General features: G+C 57.5%; 1 protein-coding gene across 2 annotated transcripts; it reads left to right on the top strand.

Annotated features, from left to right (window-relative positions):
- Positions 1 to 37: 37 nt before the first annotated feature.
- ELF3 (E74 like ETS transcription factor 3) lies at positions 38 to 8,431 on the top strand. Of its 2 annotated transcripts, none has more exons than XM_047076688.1 (9): positions 38 to 1,613; positions 3,934 to 4,104; positions 4,457 to 4,678; positions 4,884 to 4,970; positions 5,169 to 5,288; positions 5,460 to 5,549; positions 5,719 to 5,835; positions 6,736 to 6,931; positions 7,619 to 8,431. In XM_047076688.1, the coding sequence occupies exons 2-9, from the start codon at positions 3,942 to 3,944 to the stop codon at positions 7,731 to 7,733; spliced, it is 1,110 nt and encodes a 369-aa protein (XP_046932644.1). In that variant the 5' UTR covers positions 38 to 1,613; positions 3,934 to 3,941; the 3' UTR covers positions 7,734 to 8,431. The 2 variants fall into 2 exon arrangements, with proteins under 2 accessions (XP_046932644.1, XP_046932643.1); XM_047076687.1 differs by having other exon boundaries at positions 38 to 2,714.
- Positions 8,432 to 12,397: the final 3,966 nt, after the last annotated feature.

Raw genomic sequence — 12,397 nt, 5'->3', positions numbered from 1 at the left:
CAAGTAGTCTGAGCAGGTCACTGGGGACCCCCCCAGAAGCTGACAGCACTTTCCTGCCCATAGGGAACCCCCAGGGTCATGAGGTAGGGGTCCCACACACACAGAGATGAAAACATACACAGCGGTATGGCTGAAGCACACCTGTAGCAAATGAACTTCATTCCAGTTCTAAGGCAGCTAAATTCTCTACCCTTGGCACCATTCCTGTTCATCCATTCCATTGCTTAAAAAATGTGCATTTTAGTGATTTTTCTCCGGCCTTCTCACAGTCCCTGGGGCTTCACCGGGACTCCCCTGCTTTTGATCCTGGATAAGTATTTTAATGATGTGGTAATAAATAGAGTCTGCCCAGAACTTTGGCACTAAGTTCTGCTTTCCTGGTTTCAACATGGGGATCTAAGCAGTTAGCAGCTTGGATTTGGGGTGTGGGATGAGGGGAGAGTCGTGAAAAAATATTTAAATATGTTGAAGCTGCCTTTCAGGCACAGGAATACAAGGCACTCCTGACCATTGTGGCTGTGTCCTTGGCTTTGAGGTTGTCCATTCGGGCCTCCCTTCCCTGCACAGGGGTTGGGAAAGAAAACACAGTGTAGCCACTGAAATAGATTTGTTCTTGCTCTTAACCAGAGGAAGGGAATGGTGGTGACCAGGTGGCAGGCCAGTGAGGCCTCTGTCCCCTGGCACACCCAGAGCTTCACCAGCAGAGAGAGAACTTTGGGTCTGAGGAGAGGGATTTGGAGGCCCAGGACTGTCAGAGCTCTGGTAGGCCCTGACACTTTGATGGCAGACTGTCTCCATGGTTCTTTCGAGGCTGTTCCTGGTGCTATGCTATCGGCAAGGATGATTTTAGGGCTATCCAGATGCCCCACTTACCCCCCAGCTCGGAGTCTGCTTTACCAGCTCTGAGACCAGTGGCTGTCTTTCCTTGTTTGCACAAGAACGTATGGCATGATAGTTCTAGTAATAGTAATGGCGAAGAGTCTCTGTGGACGCAGAAGGCTGGAAAGGTCTTCCTCTGATGGCTGCTCTTTGACCCCACTAACTTTGTGAGCCCTCACATTGCACAGCATGGGGATCCTGACTTGTGTCACCTGCCCTGCTCACCACCTTTGCCACTCAGCAGTCCTGCCGGATGTGCCTGTCCTTTTATAGGGCTGCGAGGCAATGCTCTGGCCATCCTGTGTCCAAGAGATGAGGCAGTGCCATTGTCCCTGCAAGCTCACGGGGAGGGGTCTTCTTGCCATTGACAGGGAAGGCCTCTGCCTCCTACTCCAGGGCTCCTCTGACCACTATCCTAGAACCTTCTCCCACTCCACCTCCAAGGCACTGACCTCAAACTGCAGTCTTTTCCCCCTACCATCCGCAATAACATCACCTGCTATTGGGCTATTGAAGGCATTCATACTTGGAGATAAGGCGCTAGCCTATAGACATTCCTTATCTCAGCCCCGTTTCTTTTGTGAAGCCCTGGGAAGGCAAAGGAGCTGATATCCTTTCTTATTCTCTCCACATCCTTCTCATCCCACCCTCTGGAGCCTTAGCCAGGTGTCCTCCAGGGCAGGGGAGCATGTGAGCAGTCCTGGGGCTAGAAGCCGGTTCTCCCACATTCCAGGGTGAGTGACTGGGTGGAGGGTGTGCCCGCCTCCGGCTCCTTGGGGGAGGCCCCCTGAAGGGCCGGGGAAAAATCCTACCACCAGAGCCCCAGGCTTTCCTGCCACCCCTGGCCTACTGGAGGGGGCCCTGGACCCTGAGCCCCTCTCCTAGGTGCCCAGCAGTTTCGGACAAAGAGGAGAAGATTCCTGGAGATGGACTTCTGAGTCCTCTGGCTGTAGAGTCAAAGAAGGGGCAGCTCTGGAGGTGGAGCCACCATTTGTTTGAGCAACCATTTCACCCACTGAGGCCGAGCTTGGTCACCAACCACCCAGGGTTGTGGCGTTAACAAAGGAAGTGGGGAAAGAGATACTTCTATCCCTACGCTTTAGATGCATAAAAAACTAGAGCTGGAAGAAATCTTAGGGATTATTAAGTCCAAAAAGCCTTGTCTTTACACGTGGGGAGACCAGCAGAGTCACACAGCTGGGGAGTCACCTGAACACAAGTCTCCTGCTTCCTGCCCATCCTATACTGCCCGTGCTCAGGCTCTCCAGTGGGGTTTGCATTCACAGACGGGACCACAGACATGAAGGACTCACTGTGCCCGTAGGGAGGGCAAGGGTCTGGCCGAGCAGCTGAGCGGGAGGACCCTGAAGCCAGGATACACACGGTATCTGGAAAGAGCCGGTGGGTGACTGACTGACTCAGCCCCACCACTTAACCAGCTCTGTGTGGCCTGGGCAAGTCATGAAACCCCTCTGAGCTACGATTTGCTCATCCACAAAACGGGAACAATCATACGTTCCTTACAGCGTTTCTGTGAGGAATAAGTGGAGACTATGTTACAAGTGCCTCGCAAATGGTAAATACCGAGCGGTCCCTTCATGGAATGCCGTGACCCAGGGAGCCAGACTTCTGGCCACTAGAGGGTAGCAGACAGGTACGAGTCAACTGGACCGAGGGTGTGGAGCCCAGGAGACTGGACGGAGGAATAAACAGGGCCACGAGGATTCCAGCACCTGCAGCAGCCCCGAGGCTCCAGGGACTCCGGCAGGGGCTTAGGGACAGCCAGGCCTCTCCAGAAGGGGCTGCAGCGACCCTGATGATTGCATAGGGCCCAGGTAGGCAAAGCAAGCCAAGACTTTACCACCAAAGGAGATGCCCGTAGGGTGGGTCCTATGGGAACTTTGGGGACAATGGGGCCCTGAGGCTAGGCTGGCAGTCACGGCCCCCACCCGGTATGAGCCCATGAGTATTGCCTAGGCCTGGAGAGGCTTCCTGCCCTAATCCTGTGTGTTGTAGGAAAATTCCCTAGACCACACGATTTGCTCTCCCTGCTAGGCACCCTTGTCCACAGTTCTCCACCCATTTGGGGGACCAGCAGCCTTCCGACCCAGTTCTACCAGGTTCCCCTCCCCCTTCCCCTCATAGCCCATCCCTGGCCTGGCCCCCCTGAGGAATTTCCTGCGCCAGAGGATGGCCGAAAGTACAGATGCCCACCCCAGCAACTCTCCTGCCACCCGCCCAGGCCAGTGCCCTGTGCCCAACCCCAGAGGGTGCGACATGACAGACTCTGACAATCATTAAACCAGCCGGGCCTGATTTCCCAGCACCGCCTGCTAGGATCCGGGCCAAGTGGCACAAAATATGCAAATCACCTGGGGCCAGAAGCCCAGTCTAAAGGCCAGGAAATCCCCTCCGTCCAATGAGCCACCAGCTCAGGTTACCGCCAGGCGCACTATAAGGGCCCGGCTCGGGGAGGAGCTCCCACTCGCCTCTATTTAGGGCGGGTGGGGGAGTGCGGGCCAGACCTACCTGGTGCAGCTTTTAGCCTCCTGGATTTCTCGCCGGCCCGCTGTCCCTTAATCCTGCCTGCCTGCCACACCCACACCCCCACCACTCAGGTAGGATCCCCCACCTGTCGTATTCCCCAGCCTGGGTCCTGAGAGGTCAAGTGGATGGTTAGTTCTAAACCCACCCACTGCAGCTCCGCATTATAGAGCCCCCCTGAGCAGGAGTGTAGGGCAGTGGGGGTGTCCTGAAGGTCGCCGAGGCACCGTCTCTGGGAGGGACAGAGTGGCCCTGACTCTGCCAGTCCCACTCAGGGACCCAGGTGGGCCGGGGCGGGGCGGGGGAGGGGTGCCCAGCAGGCGGCCCAGTGCCCACACCGTGGTCTGAAATCGTGAAGCCCTCTTGAAGAGATGGTGTCCAAAGAGATACTGACCCTCACGTCCTCCGCGCCCCCTAGGGGCTCCTTCTGCCCCAGGCTTGGCTAGAACAGAAGAGCTAGAGGGGAAAGGGAGGACCCTGGTCCTCACCAGCCTCGGCCTCTCTCCCCAGGTAGCCTCATGGCTGCAACCTGTGAGATTAGCAACGTCTTCAGCAACTACTTCAGTACTATGTACAGCCCGGAGGAACCCGCCCTGGCTTCTGTTCCCGCTGCGGCCACCTTTGGGGCTGAGGACCTGGTGCTGACCCTGAGCAACCCCCAGATGCCACTGGAGGGCCCAGGTGGGTCTCAGCAGGTGGGATGGGGAGAGACAGAGACATCCCTCTAAGAACCTGTTAGATAAATGGAGACTTCGGGCGGGGAGGAGGGTCCCCCCAGCAAATTCCAGCGCTAGGGGCATGGGGTGGCTTGTAAGAGGCCGAGGTGTTGGGGTTGAGGGGCAGTGCCCGGCTAAGTGAGGTGCTGGGCGAGGGTGCTGCGAACCCCATCTCCCGCCCCTCCTCCTGGGAGGCTCCTCTGAGAGGTGGCGGGGGGGGGTGGTGATTCACACAGAATCCCAGATGGGCACCAGAAATGGGCTGTGAGGGGCCGGGTGGCTCGAGCTGACCTGACGCTGTGCCCGGCCTCTTGTAGAGAAGGCCAGCTGGTTGGGGAAGCAGCCGCAGTTCTGGTCAAAGGCCCAGGTTCTGGACTGGATCAGCTACCAAGTGGAGAAGAACAAATACGACGCCAGTTCCATTGACTTCTCACGGTGCGACATGGACGGGGCCGCGCTCTGCAACTGCGCCCCCGAGGAGCTGCGTCTGGTCTTTGGGCCCCTGGGGGACCAACTCTACTCCCAGCTGTGGGACCTCAGTGAGTCCAGGCCTCCTCCTGCCCTTGTCTCCCTCTCGGTTGGGAGGCTGCTCTAGGGACCGGCCCACACCCGAGGCTGAGGTCAGCATGGCTGTGGGAAGGACCCGGAGCCCCAGGCCAGTGGGCCCAGATAAAGAACCGCTGAGGGGCGAGGGGACCGTGCGATGCCAGCCTGGGCCCTGACCCCTCCTCCCCTCCCCATCAGCTTCCAGCTTTCCCGATGAACTCAGCTGGATCATCGAGTTGCTGGAGAAGGACAGCATGGCCTTCCAGGAGACGCTGGGCCCCTTCGGTGAGAAGCCACTTTCTCACTCCTTCCCCTAGCTTGCCCCATCCCGTCTCTGCCTCTCCCCAGAGCCCTGGAGCTGACCCTCTGTCACCAGACCTCTGTCTCCCCTGGCTAGAAAAGCAGCAGGTCATTAGACCTCTGGGGAGCTCAGTGTCCCTGCCTGTTCCTCCGAGCTCTGTCTGAACCCTGACCTCTTCCCAGACCAGGGAAGCCCCTTCAGCCAAGAGGTGCTTGAGGAGGGCCGGCAGGCCAGCCCCTACTTCCCCGGCAGCTACGGCACCGGGGCCCCCTCCCCCGGCAGCTCCGATGTCTCCACTGCAGGTAAGCACCCTCGTCTGGGCCACAGCCTCCCTTTCCCCCAAACACTAGAGCCCAGGCTTTCTGGGGCAAATAGGAGCTGGCTGGGTAGCGTGTCCTGAGACCCTCAGTGGCCCATCCCCCGGCAGGCGTGGGCTGGCAAGGGGGGACTCACTGTGACCCCGCCGCCCCTAGGGACTGGTACTTCCCAGAGCCCCCACTCCTCAGACTCCGGTGGAAGTGATGTGGATCTGGATCTCACCGACAGCAAACTCTTCTCCAGGGGTGAGTGGAGGGAGCCTCCTGGTCCCCGGGAGGGTGTCCCAATGGGCAGTGCCCACGGGGCCGGTCCTTGCCCTCTTCCCTGCCCTCCTGTAGGGTTTTCCTCCGCAGAAGAGCTGCCCCTGAGAGCCCCAGTTCCCTCCCCTCTGACCTTCCCCCTCCCCTCTCTTAGACGGCTTTCCTGACTATAAGAAGGGGGATCCTAAGCACGGGAAGCGGAAACGGGGTCGGCCCCGAAAGCTGAGCAAAGAGTCTCGGGAGTGTCTGGAGGGCAAGAGGAGCAAGCACGGTGAGCTTCTGGGGTCACCCCCTTTGTGCTGAGGCCTGGGGGGCAGGGTGGGGGGGGGCGCTGCTGGTGCTTTTTTCTCCCGTGATCGCTGGCCGTCCACGCTGCTCCTCCCTCCCGCCGTCATGGCTGTGCACAGACCCAGGGCTGTGTGGCACCTAATGGCAGGGCCTAAGTTGGTGGTCCTGGATAGGAGGGGGAAACCGAGGCTCCTGGAGGAAGGCCCATAGGACCAGAGCCCAGGTTACCTGCCCACCCACTCTAGTTCTCTCTGCGCTTGGCTCTGTCCTGCCCGCTGGGACACCCTTGGTGGTGTGAGGAGGCAGCCGGTGGGTGTTGGGAGGGCCCAAAGGGCCCCAGGGGGCTCAAGCAGAGGACTGTGCCCCGTCTGCAGGCTGGACGCGTGGGCCTCAGGCACCACTGGGTGATGGCCCCGAGCTCCTTCTTGCCTCTGTGCTTTCGCGCATGCAGTCTCCCTCCCCCTACGTGCTAGGCCTGGCTTGCTTCTTGTCTTCAGGGAGCTATTTTTTCCCAGGAAGCTGTCTCCTTGTCCCCAGGGCTGGGGCTGGCTCCCCGGTCCTGTCCTCGCCAAGTTCTCACCACCTGTTGGCGTGTTTGCTTTTTAACGGCGGCCCCCACTGAACCGTGGGCTCCTCGAGGGCAGTAGTGCGTCTCAGTCACTCTCCCATCCCAGCCAGATGTTTGATCAATATTTGAGCGAGTAAGACATCTGTGCTGTGTGAGACGTGGTCCCCGTCTGGTGGGGGGAGGCGGGAGGGAACCAGCCCTTACACTACACAGGCATCAGGAGGCTGTGTGCCGGGACAGACAGGGCCCCCCGGCCTCGAAGGAGAGGGGGTCCCCCCCTGGACTGCCTACTGACGGATGCGTCTGGCCTTGTAGCCCCCAGAGGCACCCACCTGTGGGAGTTTATCCGGGACATCCTCCTCCACCCGGAACTCAATGAAGGTCTCATGAAGTGGGAGAACCGGCAAGAGGGTGTCTTCAAGTTCCTGCGATCAGAGGCCGTGGCCCAGCTTTGGGGCCAGAAGAAGAGGAACAACAGCATGACTTACGAGAAGCTGAGCAGAGCCATGAGGTGAGCAGGTGGCCGGGGTCCTCGTGACCCAGCCAGACCCTGGGGGACCTGCTGAGGCTGCCGGGGACAGCTAACCTGTGCTCCCACGGCCCGCTCTCCGACCACTGCCATAGTCTGGCAGGTTTGCGTCCTGTAGAGTGAGGATAAGAGCAGTGTCCGCCGCTGTCACGGACTAAAGGAGGGCATGGAGAAAGTAGGCTGGTGCAGCCAACACCAGAAACTCTCTGTGACAACATTTCTTTGCGCTTCCTGCAAGCTTGTCCTGAGAAAAGCTCTCCGTGGTGAAAAGAGCGTGAGCTGAGGCCCACACCAAGACCTGGCTCTCCTTAAGTTGCCTGTCTAGACCTCGGTTTCCCCCTGAATTGTCACTAAGGGCGCTTCCAGCCCTAAAATCATGTGGTTTCATGATCAGCCCTGGGACCCAGCCATAAGATCTAAACGAGCAAGGGTAAGCCCAGGGGCTTCGGACACCATTCTAGGCCAGAGTGCCACGATGGAGCAGAACAGCTCCTACTTGCAGGAGGGAAGAAAAGAAAAGCTACAGGAAGTGGATCAGACTCCTGTTGCTGGGGCTGGAGCCCAGGGGGACAGGTCACCTGAGGATAGCTGGGCCAGGTGGAGGAAGGTATCCGCAGTCCAAGACGGCTCCCCACCCGGGTACCTCTGACCACCCTTCTTCCCGCCCAGGTACTACTACAAACGGGAAATCCTAGAGCGGGTGGATGGCCGGCGGCTGGTCTACAAGTTTGGCAAAAACTCTAGTGGCTGGAAGGAGGAAGAAGTTGCCGGGAGTCGGAACTGAGGGTCGGAACGAGACCCAGGACCAAACGCAAGGACTTGAGGCCTGCGGCCCCTCCTGGGAAGACCAGCGGGTCCCAGCATCTGGGCAATGCTCCGGCTGTGCTGCGGAGACAAGCTGTGAGGCTCTGGTATCCTGTCAGCCACCGTCCTCGGATCCGGGGCCTGTGGCCTCTCCTCTCTGCCCTCTTCTTGGAATTACAAGCCCTGGGGTTTGAGGTGACTCGTCTTGCTGACTTGTCCGCAAGTGTAGCTTCTTTTACCTGGTGCCTCCTCAGACCCAACCCAGACACCGGCTATGGACAGCACCTTCCTCCTCCAGATGCCCGGACTGAGCCGAGGAGGCCAAGGGAAGCACCAGGAGTGCTGTGAGAGGGGACAGGACGGGGTCCTCCTGAACCTGCTTTCTGGACTGCCTTCCACCTCCGTGCTTGGACTCTGCAGGCAGGGGTCAGAGCACTCCCTAATTTATGTGCTATAAATACGTCAGATGTACATAGAGATCTATTTTTTCTAAGACATTCCCCTCCCCGCTCCTCTCCCACCACGTGTTAGTGGCCAGACTGACTGACTGTTTCGGCCCTTGGCCGGGCCAAAGAGGGGCAGGGAGATGCCGGGCCCCTGAGGATGGGGCTCCTGGCTCCTTTTTCCTGTGAATGGAGGTAGAGACCTCCAATAAAGTGTCTTCTGGGCCTTTTCTAACCTTTGTTTTAGCTACCTGTGTACTGAAATTTGGGCCTCTGGATTGGATAAGGTCATGGGGTTGAAGGAGAGGAGCCAGGACAGGAGGTCTACAGGGCTAGAGGTGAAGGCAGAAGCAGACTTGCAAGGTAGGGATGGATTTCCTAGATCTGGAGGGTTGGGTTTACAGACCAGCTGCCTGGGGGCTGGGAGGAAAGCAAGGGAAGCAGGCCAGGCTGTTGAGGGCTGAGAAAGCTTCGCAGGATTTCTGCAAGCTAGGGCGTGAGCTCAGCCTGCTGAACACTGGGCCAGTCGTGCTGCAGCGACTCGTTCCCCCAATGACCTTGGCCATGTCAGCCCCCTGGGCTCACTTGCTATAAATCTGGGGTTTGGTCCCCGGTGCTCTCTAAGAAGTCTAAAATTGCATATCCAGCCTTGTGGGATAGATGCTTCAGCATTCTGGGCAGGTTGGCCACAAACTGGGAAAACAAAATGAATCCCTTGATGAGGAAGAATGGGGGAAGGAATAGACATTTGCCAGCCTCGTGTATGCCAGGCACTGAGCCAGATAGCACTTTATCGCACCTAATCTTGCCCCCCCCCCCCCGCCCCAAATAAGATTTGTCATTCCCATTTTACAGATGCAGAAGGTGAGGTCCAATAGGGCCAGTGTCTCGGCCAAGGTCACTAGGACAGTACTTTGGTGCCGTAGTAGTAGCCTGTCCTTGGGAGCATCGTCAGGGTTCGGGCTCTGCTGACGTAATCCTCAGTAGATTCCAGAACTGTGTTACTCTGTCTCCACAGTGATATTGCAGCAGGTTTTAGACAGGACGTTTTACTGATAGGTGTATGTATGGTTCCTTATAAAGATGATCTTCCAGTGGAAATTTCCTGAAGTCTGAGGCTTCAAATTCCACAGAGCACAACAAAAAGGCATTTTGTAAGTTTGAAATGCTGTTTAGTTGCCTTCGAAATAACCGATTATTAGCTGAAGGATGCAGGTAAGGAAGGGAAGTTAGAAAACCAGACGTGTGTGTGCGTGTGTATGTGTGTGTGTGAGTGGGGCTTGCTCTGGAGGAACAAGGAATAGTAGAAAGGGAAGCGGAGAAGTTGGCTGGAGAAAGTAGTGGGGTCCTTAAAGAAGCTGGACTCTTCTGGAGCCATTTTGGACAAAAATTTTCCTTTTGCTGTACCAGCAAGTTCGTCGAAGAGAGTAAGGGGAAGGATTAGCCTCAAACCCACCTGGCTTCCGTGCTGGCCGGGCCACTTCTCAGCCGGGGAGCCTTTGGCAACGTCGCCTAATAATGATCTCATTTCTTGGAGAGGACGATGCTCATCGTGCTAACTTCTCCACCCGTGTTATCTTGAGGGTCCTCACGCCCTAAAGAGAGGTGACTCTGGTTGCCTAAAGCCACCTAGCCCAGAGTGGAAGATGAGCTTTAGGAACCTAGAGCACACCGCCCCGATCCTCAGTTTCTTCAGCTCTAAAAAAGGAAACACTGATGGTGGGTGCTCACCCGTGGGTGGGTCTGAGTTGGGGAGGGGAGCTTGGAACTATGGGGGGGGTCTGTTTGGGGGAGGGGAGCTGGGATGGAGCTGGGACTATGAGGCCAAGCCCCTTCATCCTCTGCCAAAGGGCTGGGAGCCGGCTATGGGCCCAGCACTACACTCCGACCTTTGTCCTGCTGTTTTCGGTTTATGAGGTGCTTTCCTCACCCCATTATCTCATTTGATCCGCAGCCACAGCCCTTTGAGGAGACTGGGCGTCCCCATGTGCCTGATGAGGCTAGAAGCTGGTCCAAGGTCACCCCGCCTGGTGAGCAGAGATCAGAACCCAGGGCCCCTGCCTCTAGGCAGTACCCCCGGGGAACCCAGGAGAGGCAGGTCTGCTCCACATGAGAGCATGTTCCTCTGCTCCACATGAGGGACATGTTTCTTTCTTCTTCTTTTTCTTTTTTTAATGTGTATGTATTTACTCAAGCGGGGTAGTGGCAAAGAGAGGGAGACGCCGAATCCGAAGCAGGTTCCAGGCTCTGAGCTGTCAGCACATGGGATTCGAACCCATGAACTGCGAGATCATGACCTGAGTGGAAGCCAGGCACTTAACTGACAAAGCCACCCAGGCACCCCAAGGGACATGTTTCTTATTCAAGAGGTCTTGGCCCCAAAATTGCTCTCCACCTTCTTTCCCCTCAGGACATGCAGAGCCCAGGCATAGGCCCCAAGCCTGGCCTCTCTCGTTCCCCCCTCCTTGGTGTCCTCTCTGTCGGGGGTCAACCACCCTCCTTGGTGTCCTCTCTGTCAGGGGTCAACCACCCTCGCTCCCAACTCTCACCAGCTCCGGACTACCCCCTCCCCCAGAGACGGGCCCTGTCTCTGCCCAGGGCTTTGGGTCTCCTGGGGTGGGGCCTGGCTGTTTAGGTCCTGCCCCGGGCTGCTGGCCACCTCTTATCTGCCTCTGTGGGATCGGGTGTGCTGCCGGGCAGGGGTGTGCTGCCGGGCAGGTCGGAGGGAGGTCACCCCTCCCATGTTTGGGTGTGTCTGCTGGGGGCGGGGGTGGAGGTGCTGGGCCTTGGCCCTGAGCCTCCCTGGGAGAGTTCCCGGATTCTCCCCACGGCCACCCCCTCCCCCAGTTCAGGGGAAGTCTGACTTCACCTGCCCTCCACCTGCCCTCCTGGGTGAAGCCGATAAAGTGGTTGTATTTGCGTGAAGGGTTTATTTCAGTCTGCTCTTTCCTTCCAGTTACCGGTTTCTAAGTCTCTCTCCCCTACTGGGTTGTGAGGGCCTGTGGGCAGGGACCGGGCTTACTCATCTCAGCACCGTGCACAGCGCCTGGCACACAGAAGGTGCTCGATAAATATTTGTTAAACTGCCCGGTGACTCTCCCTGCCTCTCCCTGCCCTGGCCACCACCTCCCCCTAAGCACACACTGTCACATACACGGAACACGGGCGCGCACACACATACACACTCACTCAAGCTGGCATACGCTGAACACTCACACCCCACGCCCCACACACGTTCTCCAAACCCCCAGGCTCGCCCTGCCGAGGCCTGTGTTTACACTGCTCATCTCTTCCCTCACGGACAACTGAACCCCTTTGGGGAGCATTTCCTGCCCTCCTTTCTGCCTTCTCTCCCCACCAGGTGGGCTCCGATCTTCCCACCAGTCAGGACCAGTTGCAAAATTTGCAGGGCCCAGCGCAAAGTGAAAACTTGGACCCTTGTTAAAAATTAGTACCAATCCCGAAAGAGCCAGAGCAGGGCGTGGAAGCAGGCGTGGGGCCCTTCCCATCGAGGCCCTCTGAACCACCGCACAGGTCCCCCGCCCGTGCCTCTGTGCCCCACTGGTCTTTCAGCGCTCCACTGAATTACCAGCCGTACAGCAGTCAGAAACACATGAATAAGTGGCCAAGTTTTTGCCATCGGGAAAATTCTCACAGAATAACTTGGATTTCTGGCTTCTCTTAAGAGATCAGAGCATCTGGGGGCGCCTGGGTGGCTCAGTTGGTTAAGCGGCCGACTTCGGCTCAGGTCATGATCTCGCGGTCTGTGAGTTCGAGCCCCGTGTCGGGCTCTGTGCTGACAGCTCAGAGCCTGGAGCCTGTTTCAGATTCTGTGTCTCCCTCTCTCTGACCCTCCCCCGTTCATGCTCTGTCTCTGTCTCAAAAATAAATAAACGTTAAAAAAAAAATTAAAAAAAAAAAAAAGAGATCAGAGCATCTGGCAGAGCTAAGACAGCTCCCCTACTGGACCACAGTCTGCAGAAGCAAATCATGCCTTCCCCTATATGTTCTCAAGTTCACCACTATTGTTACCGGAAAGTACCCATGTGGACCCAGAGGCAAGGAGTTTATAACCCCTGGTTGAAAATATCTAGGGTGCCTGGGTCGCTCAGTCGGTTAAGCATCTGACTTTGGCTCAGGTCATGATCTCATGGTTCAGGAGTTCAAGCCCCGCTTTGGTTAGCTTGAGCCCTGCTTCAGG

The sequence above is a fragment of the Lynx rufus genome, unplaced genomic scaffold (genome assembly GCF_022079265.1).
Source record: "Lynx rufus isolate CCGP_SWC_20201006 ecotype Redwood Valley unplaced genomic scaffold, mLynRuf1.p SCAF_15, whole genome shotgun sequence".
Taxonomy (NCBI): Eukaryota; Metazoa; Chordata; class Mammalia; order Carnivora; family Felidae; genus Lynx; species Lynx rufus.
Note: the sequence above shows the minus strand (reverse complement) of the source record. Positions and strands in the feature narration are given on the sequence as shown.

Excerpts from the sequence above, each read along its gene's own strand:
- ELF3 (XM_047076688.1), top strand. The coding sequence starts at position 3,942 with ATGGCTGCAACCTGTGAGATTAGCAACGTCTTCAGCAACTACTTCAGT. Across the intron at positions 4,971-5,168 it reads GGAGACGCTGGGCCCCTTCG|ACCAGGGAAGCCCCTTCAGC; the intron begins GTGAGAAGCCAC and ends ACCTCTTCCCAG. Across the intron at positions 5,836-6,735 it reads GGGCAAGAGGAGCAAGCACG|CCCCCAGAGGCACCCACCTG; the intron begins GTGAGCTTCTGG and ends CTGGCCTTGTAG.